The sequence below is a fragment of the Panthera pardus genome, unplaced genomic scaffold (assembly GCF_024362965.1).
Source record: "Panthera pardus isolate Hobbes unplaced genomic scaffold, ASM2436296v1 HiC_scaffold_13, whole genome shotgun sequence".
Lineage (NCBI taxonomy): Eukaryota > Metazoa > Chordata > Mammalia > Carnivora > Felidae > Panthera > Panthera pardus.
The window spans coordinates 81,259,861-81,272,617 of NW_026526688.1; the positions used below are offsets into that span (position 1 = coordinate 81,259,861).

The 12,757-nt window shown below is 40.3% G+C and overlaps 1 protein-coding gene across 1 annotated transcript in view; it reads left to right on the forward strand.

Moving 5' to 3' along the window:
* ZNF827 (zinc finger protein 827) overlaps positions 1-12,757 on the forward strand; it is a 174,299-nt gene that overhangs the window by 62,878 nt on the left and 98,664 nt on the right. Inside the window, 1 exon segment of the mRNA XM_019420669.2 lies at positions 2,097-2,330. Within this exon segment, the coding sequence (XP_019276214.1) occupies positions 2,097-2,330 (234 nt within the window).

Below are 12,757 nucleotides of genomic sequence, written 5' to 3' on the forward strand. Positions count from 1 at the left end.
ACTTACCTCTAACAGTTCTGGGGGCTGGAGGTCTGATGAAGGTGTTGGCAGGTGTGGTTTCTTCTGGGGCTACCCTTTTTGGCCTGAAGATGTCCACCGTCTTGCTGTGTCCTCCCATGATCTTCCTTCTGTGTGCATGCCTGCTGGTGTCTCTTCTTATGGGACATCAATCATATTGGGTTAGGGCCCCACCCTGATGCCCTCTTATAACTTTGATTATTTCCCTATCTCCAAGTACAGCCACAATGTGGGTTAGAGCTTCAACATAAGAACTGGTGGGGGTGGGTACAATTAAATCCTTAACAATAAGTTATCAAGTGATAAGTATTTTGGGGAAAAAAAGAAGAAGATTAGAGTAAGGTAGGAGAGACTGGGTGTCTATGGGGTGGGGATTGCAATTCTGAATAGGATAGTCAAGGTAGACTTCATTGAGAAGGTGGTATTTGAAGGTCAAATTACATTCACGTGTTGTTTATAGCACAGGGACCCGAAGTGGAGGAGTGGTGAGGTGGAGGTAGGTAAGGGTGGAGGTCAATAAGGAACCTAGGGGGGCAGCTCACAGAACTAGGTTCTAGTGCCAGCTGTGCATCTTTCTGGTGGTAACACTTCCAAATGTCACGTTAGCCTTCCAAGGTCCAGTTTCTTAATACGCTGATCTGTGTAAACTTGTGATTCCAGAATGTATATCCTTAGAGGGAACAAGGGAGAAAGGACTTTATGGTTGTGTATAGGCTACGGTAGGTGGTGGGCAACAAGTCAAAAGCTTTGTGGATTTATCTTTATCTTCTTTTGTGTTAAGCGGGAATGGGCTTTTGGCTCATCTAATAAGTGTTACTAAGAAATGTGTATTAGGAAGAGATCTTCTTTCTCAAAAGACCGACACATCTAACATAACCAACCTAAAGGTCCTACTGCATGGCCCATTAAAGGGGAGCAAGATGCCTGGGAAAGTGGCCAGTGGTGGAAGAGGATGCTTGTCTTCCTTCTTGGTCTTTCCCAGGGAGTGAGTAGCTCAGTTGGGGAAGGCTTGTTATGGTGTAGCCAAGCCACAGAATCCATCCCATAATAGACCAGTTAGCTCTGCCCTGACCGCACACTCCACACCAACCACCCATGCTAAAAATGGAAAAAAGGACATTAGTGGAAAAACTGGTGAAATCTGAATAAAATCTGGAGTTTAGATCATAGTAATGTGAATTTCTTAGTTCTGACGAATGCACCATGGTTATGTAAGATATGAGCATCGGGGAATGCTGGGCGAAGAATATATGGGAACTCCGTGAACCATCTTGCAACTTCTCTGTGAATCCAAAATTATTTCAAGATAAAAGCATTTCTTTTAAAAAATGCCCATTGTGAGGGACGCCTGGCTGGCTCAGTCAGTGAAGCGTGTGACTCTTGATCTCAGGGTTGTGAGTTCGAGCCCCACGTTAGATGTGGAGGTTACTTAAAAATAAAATCCTTAAAAAAAAAATGCCCAACGTGGGCTTAGAAATGACTTGAACCACAGATGCGGATTTATTCACCGTGACTGGAAAACAGTTCCAAGTGCGTGCCCCAGTGTTCGAGGGTCAGGAACGTCAGTTTATAATAAGGCAAGAGTGGGATATCTCTAGTTTGAGCTTTTCTCTGGCAAATTCGTCACCTTCCCACCCCACCCCAGGTTTCGGCTTCGGGGACTGCCTCTGACTCATGTTTCTATTGAATATTTTCTGGCAGGATAATTGCCTGAAAGCATTATTTTATAATAGGATTAAGTGGGAAGAATGCTTATAGGTCAGGGAGGCAGCAGCATATACAGGAAAGAAGACATTTGGGGAAACCAGAGAGAAAATGACCACTTTGTAGAGGCAGCACTTCTTCAACTATGATGGGTTCCAAAGATTCAGAAGCCCACACTCTTCAGAGTCCTGTGCTCGCAGAGCGTGTTGTATTTTTTTCTGCCCAGGTCCCATCCTATTTTGATCGGGTTGTGGTCCCTCTTGCTGTTGGCACACTGATTGTGCATTCCATATCTCATTAAGTCCGGGGGCAGCTAAGAGGGGGGGGTGGCCTTTTGTATATGTATATATACAATACCTTTCTTCTTCTGACAGCTGCAAATCAGAAGGAGCCCATGAATCTTAATTTTAAAGTGAAAGAGGAGCCGAAGGAAGAAGAGGCCTTAAGTGCCGCTTTGCCTCGGTCCAGCTATGTGTTCAGCCCGGAATCTGAAGTGTCAGCCCCAAGCATCGCTGAGGACACCCTTAAGCCCCAGGAGGGGAAGGGGAACGTGCTAAGGCCGGATATGTCAGTCAAAGCAGCGTCCGAACTTCTCATGAAACTATCAGGTACTTGGTTTATTCTAAAATATTCACATTCTGCTCATTTCGTTTGAAGTCAGCTGGGCTCCTTCCTGCATGGGTTGTAATTAGCCTAATGGTGGCAACATCACATTATTGAGGTGAATTCAGGAGTGACTGGATGACTTGGCTCACGTTCCTGTGTCGTGTGTACGAGTCTGTTTGCGGACGTTAACTGTGTACCTGTCTTGTGAAATACAGCCTTCTTTTCCTGGAAATTGTTGGAAGACACTGTTGCTTTCTAAGATGATGCAGGTCATAGTCTTAAGTGGGTTCTAATGACGTTCAAAGCACTTCTGCTAATTGGTCAAAATATCTATTCTTTCTTAATAGAGGACCTTTCTTTCTGTGTGTATTTATACTGTATTCGTTAAGAACCATTAAAAATATTTTTCTTAATAAGCAGTTGAGATGGCACTTGAAGTAATTACCAATAGAGTGGCAATAAGAGATTTTATGAAGAGAAAATTTCATAATGGAATATTATAATAATTAATCTAAGTTCTTGGGATGAATGAATAATATTTTAATCATATCTAAATGTAATCCCAGCCTGTCAGTGGTAGGAGAAATGGGTTATAATTTGAAATTCATGTATTTTGGGTTCTTTTCCATGCAGTCTCCCATATGTGCCTTCAAAACAGGTAAAAATTTAGGGTCTTCTGAACTCAAAAGTATGACTTTCAGAGCATGGAAAGAAAAGTTACATCAATAATAATACTTACCAAGTCATATCCCAGCCTCAGTTCACTAAAGGTGATTTTTAGAAACTATATTCAAAATGTTAATATGAATCAAAAGCCCTTTCAGTTTGTAACTTGCTGTGCTTGGAGGATGAAAGCAGGAAATACATTAGGGATATTCGTTCCTGGTAATTTCATCAGCAATTCTGACTGTGTTTCTGGTTGACCAGTAGGTTGGGAAGTAAGAAATTAATAGTGATTTACTTAGAGCCATTATATCAGAACAGTTGAAATTCCTGTATTTGCCAGTTGGTGGGGTTAAGAATTCTTTCCTTTGATGTTAATTTAGAACACACTGGAACTTCAGGGGAATATGATTTATTATAGATAAAGCATAAGACAGTTATTACATCCTTATTATAGCCCCGTTTTTCTAAACTTCACAGTGATGGTTCAGCTTCTTTTTAACAGATGGAAGGTCTAGCAAGATTATGCTGATTGCCGAAAGCTGAAAGTTTAAAAAAATAGTGTTCAGGCCAACATATTTTCATATATTTGAGCCCTCCTTCCTGTCGAAAAGTCTCAGTGACAGAGTATAATGTCTGTTGTTTTTCCAGTCAATTCAAAGGGATCACACAGCTCTCTGATTCTTCTTGTGTAGCATAGGCTTTCATATGGCAGTGACCCTCTATCAGCAGTAACTCCTGTTGGTAGGATCCTAGTGTATACTATTTCTGTTTCAAAGTTTGTTATGCAACCAGTATTGTGAGCAGGGAGAGCTGGGGTGGCACCAAAAGATAATATGCAATGAGATTTTAGGAAACTTTTTTTTTTTTTAAAGTAGTCTCCATGCCCAGTGTGGAGCCTAGGTCAGGGCTCGAACTCACGACCCTGAGATCAAGACCTGAGCTGAGATCAAGAGTCAGATGCTTAACTGACTGAGCCACCCAAGTGTCCTGTGAAAAGATGTTCTTTAAGGAAGACATTTTATCCTGACCCTTTTAACAGATGTGATTTGAGACACTCAAGTATGAAATCATTTCCTAGATAATAATGATATCCCTCAAATAGAATATGGTCATACAGCCTTGCACATTTACTGATATTTGTAGACAACAGTGACCCTTCTAAACGTTTATGTTGACTTACATTGAGTACATGTGCTATTCAACAACAGTTGAATGTTATGACACAGTCGTACTTCCAAAGGGCATCTGCCCTGCTTCCTAGCGTGGAAGTGAAAACTTGTTCGAACAACTAACATAACTCTTTTTTTGCCCTGAAAAAATTCCCCAACATTTTTTTTGCAGGAGACTTAGGTCAAAAGGATATGCATCACAGCCCCTATCTTCTAGATGGTTATGATCTAGTAGAGGCAGACCAGGGCAGTGGCTTCCATTCCACAAGCATTTTGCACTTAGAACTCCACACATCTACCCTCTAGCAGATTATGATCAGGTAAACTGTGAAGAAGTTTCCAAGTTAGTCCTAAAACAAGACATGTAACTTAAAAACAAGCTTCTTCCATTCCTAAGCCACAGGGTAAAGAGGACTCACTCTTTATTGGGTTTAAAGTGGATATTAGAGTTTCTAATCATGGATGAAGCAGTGCTTTTGGAAGGATGTTAGGGAAAGACTTCCTATGCTCTCTCTCCTCAAGATGTAATTTTAGCAATTTCAGGATTCATACACTCAAAGACATCCAAGTAAAGGACTTGTTGGTGTCTTCAAATCCCCTTTCCCACGATAGTTCCCATCCCTCTATGGACAAGAGGTCTTGCTCTTGTCCATACATGGATGTCCTTGCACACATGCAGGTTAGTCAAAGCTGCATTAGGTTCACCTGGGTTGATACCCACAAAGCCCTTCTGCAGGCATTCTCATGAACAGGAGTCCCTATTGCTTCCTGCCTTGCTGATTTTCATTTATAGTCTTCTGTGGCATGGAGAAAAATCCTTTCGGCCAGGAAGAGTTGGGTGAGAAAAGTATGCCCCATGCATTAGTATACATTTTTTTTTTCCTTCTTCCAGATTTGAGAAGATGTGGAATAAAAGGATTTTCTTCTTTGTTGCTTATTCCCTTGAGATTAGAAACTGTGATTTGTAGTGCAGGCACTCTTAGTCTTTTCACTGAATTAATACAAGGAAACTGGTCAACAATTTTGGCTGCCTCATTTCCAGTTTTAAATTAATTTATGTTGACTCCTCAATGATGGATGTTGGGCACAGGGCCTAGTGAAATATCATGTGAAACTTTCCTGTGTGGAGAAATGTCTGTAGGTATATTGTTTTCCAAATTGACATTTACGTTTTATGGGAAAAACACAGATGAGGTAGAGGCTAGGCTAAATTTTTCATTAACTGTGTATTTGGGAAAATCTGAGTTTTCTTCCTTCCTGCAGCTCAAGTTCTGCTTCCAGTTGTTAATTGGGAAGTCAAGTGCCTGACAGCTGGGCCAAGTAAATTGATTACCATAAAGAAAGCAACCCACTCTAAGGAAACTGCTGGATGTCTGTGACTACCTGTTGTTATGTGACACAAGGCAGCCAAAACAATCAGACTTTTTTGCTAAAGCGCATAGTTGCCAAAGATAATTCCCAGAAGTCTCGATTTAAGGAGGCCAAAATCCTAAGTTCAATACAGACGATGTGTAACATTAGACAAAGAGAATCCTGTCACTATTAAACCCTGGTTTTGCAACGTCTGGTGACCTCACAAACTTATGGAACAGATGTGTTGCTGCAGATGAGATGCAGTGTTGAAGGCAACACAAAACTTTATCTGTTTTGTCTCTGTTGTGCGGTGAGAGAAGTAGCTGGACACACAGAGATAAAGAAATGCCCCTTCTCCTTTTGGGGAGCCGCATGCTTGCGAGGGAATAAATACATCAAATGTAACATATTTGTAGATGAACCTAGAAGTAGCGGGTTAAGAATGCAATCTCAAAAATATGAATTCCACAAAAATAAAAGTTGAAGTTATTTCAGAAACATTAATGAAAAACTAAACACTTAAATTTACCTACCATGGTAAATACAACCTAATATTAGACCTTAATTTGAAACACATCTATAGGTTTTCTTATTTCTTTGCTCAAGGAAAGAAACTGAATTGATTTATATTCATTTCTGATTTATATTTATTTATCCCAGTCTAGTCTTAGAGAGAACAATAAATTATAATTGCCTTTCTAGAGAAATCCAAGCAGGCCCTAGATTTGAAATACATAATGGTGTAGGATTCAGGGAATCTCCTGAGTAAGATAGGGCTTCAGCTATGAAATATTAATTTATTTTCTTATTTATTTATTTATTTATTTATTATAATTTTTTAAAGTAGTCTCTATCCCCAGCATGGGACTCGAACTCACGACCCCAAGATCAAGAGTTGCATGCTACCAACTGAGGAAGCCAGGTGTCCCATAGCTATGAAATATTTAGAAGCAGGTGAACTTGGGTGCGATGAAGTTTAAGATGAGTTTAATCTCTGGGGGGAACTGAAACAGAGAGGAAAGAGACCCCCAAATTGACTTTATTAACAGTTTTAATTAAGGCCTTTTTGGTTGTACATAATAAATCCTCTTCAGCCGGTTTAGGCAAGCCAGGGGAGTTTAACAGAAGATGCAGGTTTGGGGTAAACTTATGGAACCCCAGGGGAGGGATGCAGAAAGGCGTGTCCCTCACTGAAGCCGGAGTCTGGAGGACCATGTGGAAACCAGAAAGCTCTCATTCTCTACCTCATCCCTGTTTCTCTGTGCAATGCAGATGGGCTTTTTCGATTACCCAGTTCACATGGTGGAAAATGGCAATTTCTTGCAGCTTTCTGAGTTTGCCTTTTATTCAAAAGAGGAGCCAGACAGAAATTTCTTAGTCCCAATTCCAAATTCCAGCTGATTGCCCCAGCTCCAAGTGGGATCCACCAGTGGAAACTTCTGTCACTAGGGATAAGGTCACGTTGGGCAGACATGGCTGCGGTCTTATAGGATGGCTGTGAGGGAGAAGAATCCCCAGAAATGCGTCTTGGGTGGGCAAGAATGGGGGTGGCATGAAACCTGGAAGATAAACAATATGTGTGAACCACAAAAGTTTGAGGAGCAGATTATGGTAATTGCTGTTATTTAAATATTGAATGTAAATGCGTTTTGGCCTTTGGATGACTTTTACCTTTCTTTTCTGGTAGAGTCTTGGGGAAGACCCGCCCAGCCAGGACTCTGCCTAGCCAGCCTCAACTCTGTATGTGCTGTGGCATTGCTTCTCAACAAGTGGTCCCCAGACTGGCAGAATCAGCATGGGTGGGGGAGGATAGGGAAATGTTCGAAATACAAATTCTTGAACTCTACTCTGGACCTTGTTCAGACTCTGAGGTTGGAGGCCCAGCTCTCTGTGTTTTTGCAAGCCCTCCAAGTGAACCTGACAGCTAAGTTTTGAGAAACCCTGTGCCGAGGAAATGGTCAATGAGAGAAATAAATTTTGTCCATCTGAGTAACATGCCTACATTAAGGCTGACAGGGAGCAAAGCTCTATTTAATGTACATCTTATTTTTAAAAAGAGCATCTTCAGTAGAGGTTCTTTTTAACTTATGAAATAATGGTATCTGGGAACCTTTCTGTAGAAGGACACATGTACTTAATAAATCAAGATAGTGTTGGTTGTGAGCCTCAGATTAATACTGCTTTTCTCAGTGTTCTTTGTTGTTAATTTTCATGATTATTCTTGGGCAATGTTGGCTTTTGTGCAGTTGAATGGTTTTTAGTATAGTCACAGAGTTTTGCATCTGTCACCACAGTTAGTTATAGAATGTTTTCATCACCTTGAAAAGAACTATCCATTAGCAGTCAGTCCTCAACCATCCCCATACCACCGCCAACCCTAGACAATCACTAATCTGCTCTTTGTCTTTATAGATTTGCCTATTCTGTACATTTCATATGAATGAAAACATACAATATACGGTCTTTTGTAACTGACTTCTCTCACTTAGCATAATGTTTTTAAGGTTCATCTTTGTTGCTCATCTATAGTACTTTATTCCTTTTTATGGCTGAATAATATTCCATTGAATATTATTGGAATAAATACATCAATAATTAATATTAATTTTCTATGTGGCATAAAATAGATATAATACCACATTTTGTTTATCGAGTCATCTATTGATGAAAGTTTGGGTTGTTGCCCAACTTTTGGCTGCTGTAATCGCTTATGTCCAAGTTTTTTTTGGACTCATATTTAGTTTCTCCTGGGCGTATACCTAGGAGTGGACTGCTGAATCCAATGGTAACTCCATATGCAACACTTTGAGGAACTGTCAAACTATTTGCCAAAGCAGCTGCACCTTTTGACATTCAGCAATGTATGAGAGTTCTAATTTTTCCACATCTTTGCCAAAACCTATTATTACCTGTCTTTTTTATTATAGCTGTCATACTGGGTATGCACTAGTATTCCACCGTGGTTTTGATTTGCATTTCCCGATGACTTAAGAGCGGGGGTATTTTCACGTGCTTATTGGCCATTTTGTGTATCTTCTTTGGAGAAATGTCTATTCAAGTCCTTTTCCTGCTTTTTGAGTTATTTGTCTTTTTAGTCTTGAGTTGTAAAAGTTCCTTAGCAATTCTGGATCTAAGCCCCTGATCAGATACCTGATTGGCAAATATGTTCTCCCATTCTGCTGACTGTCTTTCCATTTTCTTAATGGCATTATTTGTAGCTCAAAAGGCTTTAATTTTGATATAGTCCAGGTTCACTGTTTTTTCTTTTGTTGCTTGTGAGCACCGTCATGTTTTCTGTAATTCCAAAAATTAAGTGAAAATGCAGAATAGTTTAGTATTAAAATGAAAGCCTGCGCTTGCTTATGTGAGCACAGCATTTAATTTTCAGATATAAAGCCTATGAAAGCTAATTTATTTAACACAGACCTCCCTAGTGCAGTTGGCCTGTCTGATTTCTGCATTTGCCATAGCATTCTATGATTCAGCTGATGGCAAAGGGTATTTGTATGTCAGCTTCTGAAATGACTTACAATGAATGTGACTAGTAATGGGGCTTACAGCTAATGGCTAGATCACTGTCCTCATGCCATATATATCCCAAGCAACTCTTGGGATATGCATGTATATGTATATGTATACATATATGTATCTGTATATGTATATATGTATGTACACACACGTACACAGAAAACCCATAACTGGGGGAGTTCTATCTTTTTTTTTTTTAAGTTTATTTATTTTGAGAGAGAGAGTGTAAGCAGGGGAGGGACAGAGAAAGGGAGAGACAGAATCCCAAGAAGGCTCCATGTTATCAACGCAGAGCCTGATATGGGTCTTGAACTCACAAACTGTGAGATCATGACCTGAACCAAAATCAAGAGTCGGAGACTTAACCAGCTAAGCCACCCAGGCACCCCAGGAGTTAAATCTTTAAATAAGGAATTAGACTCTTTTTTTAGTACTTGAAAACTCAGTGAGAATTGAAGGTATTTGGAGTGTGAAAACTATGTCTTATACAAACAGGGAATAGATCACTTTAATAAGATAAAAATGTGGCATGTTTATATACCAAAGAGAATCATTTTCTTGAAGGTCTAGGTCTTGTTAAACTCAGTGGAGGTACAGTGGTGTTATTTACCTGACTGTTCAGGCAGACAGAGTAGCAACTTGCCATGTGCAGTTCTGGAAGCACCATCCTTTTCTCAGCAAGAAGAAAGAACTTGCTTCGAACAGATTCTCCCACCGTAACTGGCGTTACCCTCATTCTTTGACCAGTATGCACCCTTCTATTCATTTTGTAATTTCACACACAGCTTACAGGTCTTGGAGGGACACACCTGAATGGCTGTTGCTGCTCTGCTCCCCGCCTTAATGCAGGAGCTTTTCCGGTTCACACCCCCAGGGCCAGAGCCTCTGGGAACTCCTTTTCCCCTTAGAGCCCTCACCCCTCTGCTCACCCTTTTGCTTTCTTGACCCAGCTTCCTCCGCCTCCCACACTGAGGCCTGGGACTCAGAAGGACTGGACTCAAAAGGGCTTTTGTTTTATTATCATTTCCCTGTTGCATAGCTGCATATATTAGTATAGCCACGAAAATTTGTATTGGCGTGCGTTTCCAGAAGCCAGGCAAGAACTCTGAAAGGAATTTTATAGGCTCCACCTTCATTATAGATTCCTTTTCTGTTTGGCTGAACTGGGGGAGGCAAGGGTTTGATCACAGCTGTAAGGGGTGAGGGTAGGGCTGTAGGATGGCGGGTGGGGGTGGGGTGGAGTACAGGCAGGGTAGGATGAAGTGTGGAGGGGTTCCAGGTCTTCCTTTCATAATACTGAGCAAAAGAATGAAGAATGCCACCTAGAAAATGTGTTTGCAGCTGGAATAGTGTGCCCTCCTCGTTCCTGTGTTGTTTTCTGTGTTCTGGTGTAAATGACTGCAGGTATAACGCGAACCGTGGCAAAGAGAGGCCACTAATAAGTTCTATTCAATGGTGACAGCTCGAAGAAGGAGCTTCATTTTTGGAGGGATCCAATTGCGGCGTGGACGCAAATATTTGAGTAACCAAACATTCTATTCCATTTTTCACACAGAGGACAAATTTCCCTGCCCGGTAGAAGCTGCGTGCCCTATCACTGCATTAGGATCTTCTCTACCGCCCTAGTTTTCATGGTCCTCAAAAAGGTCTCGGCCTTTTTGGCTATATGTTACCACAGTTATAGTCTTGTGAGGAAGAGCATGGCCACTATTTCCCTCAACGAGAGATCTAAAACATTCTCATTCCACAGGGGTTTTTCTCCTCATCGCCTTATTAACCTTTCACCTTTAACTCATTCACGTGTATAATTAAACCCCAATGGGTTCTGTGCTCATCTGGGTACAAACAGGTATCACAGATCTACCTCTGAAGAAGGAAATCCTTTCTCCACTGTCAAGCAGCCTGTCCGTTGCTCAGTGGCCCATCACCCACTGAGCAGGGGCTCAAGCGGGTGATAGTGCCTGGGTCATTCAGTGCATAAGCTCCAGAAGATAGCCACAACCTGAGAGCAATGGGACATGTTTCTGTTGGGTAGGGGAGTGTCCATATTAGACCAAGAATGGGAAAGTAATGAAGCAAACTGTTCTCCCTTATGGCTTCTATTCTTCTTCTTTTTTTAAGTTTTATTTATTTATTTTTGAGAGAGAAAGAGAACATGATCAGAAAGAGGGAGAGAGAGAACCCCAAGTGGGCTCCATGCTGTCAGCTTGGGGCCCGATGCAGGGTTCGAACTCAGGAACCGTGAGATCATGACCTGAGCCTAAATCAAGAGTCAGATGCTTAACTGACTGAGCCACCCAGGTGCCTCTGTTCCTCTTAAAAAAAAAAAAAATAAATGAATAAATAAATAAATAAATAAATAAATAAAGTTCTAAATTAAAAAATTTTTAATACACAGTGTTAATTTTAGGTATACAAAATAATGATTCAGCAATAATATAGATGACTCAGTGCTCATCAAGATAAGTGTACTCTTAATCTTTTTAATCTACTTCACTCATACCCCCATCCACCACACCTCTGGCAAGCATCAGTTTGTTCTCTGTATTTAAGAGTCTGGTTTTTTGTTTGTCTCTTTTTTTCTTTGTTTATTCGTTTGTTTCTTAAGTTCCGCATATGAGTAGAATCATATGGTATTTGTCTTTTTCTTACTGACTTACTTCACTTAGCATAATACCCCTGGGTCTATTCATGCTGTTAGAAATGACAAGATCTCCGTCCTTTTTATGGCTGAGTAATATTCTGTTGCATAAATATAGACCACATCTTTTTTATCCCTTCATCAATAGACAGACACTTGGGTTGCTTCCATATCTGAGCTATTGTAAGTAACATAGAGGTGCATATATATTTTTGAATTAGTGTTTTTATTTTCTTTGAGTAAATATCCAGTGGTGGAATTACTGGATCATATGGTAATTCTGTTTTTAATTTTTTCAGGAAACTCCGTGCTCTTTTGCACAGTGTCTGCACCAGTGTCTGCATTCCTACCAACTGTGTAAGAGGGTTCCTTTTTTCCAAATCCTCTCCAAAATCTGTTGTTTCTTGTTGATATTAGCCATTTTGACTGAAGGTGCTATCTCATGGTGGTTTTGACTTGCGTTTCACTGATGATGGGTGATGTTGAGCATCTTTTCATGTGTCTATTGGCTGTCTGTATGTCTTCTTTGGAAAAATATTCATGTCTTCTGCCCAGTTTTAACTGGATTATTAATTTTGAAGGTGTTGAGTTATATAAGTTCTTTACGTATTTCGGTTATTAACTCCTTATTGGGTATATTATTTGCAAATATCTTCTCCCACTCAGTAGATTGCCTTTTCGTTTTGTTAAGGTTTTCCTTGCTTGTGCAAAAGCGTTTTATTTTGGTATAGTCCAAATAGTTTACTTTTGCTTTTGTTTCCCTTACTTGAGCAGACATATCTAGAAAAATGTTTCTATGGGCAATGTTAGAGAAATTACTCCTATGTCTTCTTCTAGGAGTTTTATGGTTTCACGTCTCATATTTAGGTCTTTAATCCATTTCAAGTTTAATTTTGTGTATGCTGTAAGAAAGTGATTCAGTGTCATTCTTTTGCGTGTAGCTGTCCAGTTTTCTCAACACCATTTAATGAAGAGACTGTCTTTTCCCCATTACATATTCTTGCCTCCTTTGTTGTAGAGTAATTGACCATACAAGCATGGGTTGATTTGGGGGCTTTCTATTCTGTTCTAT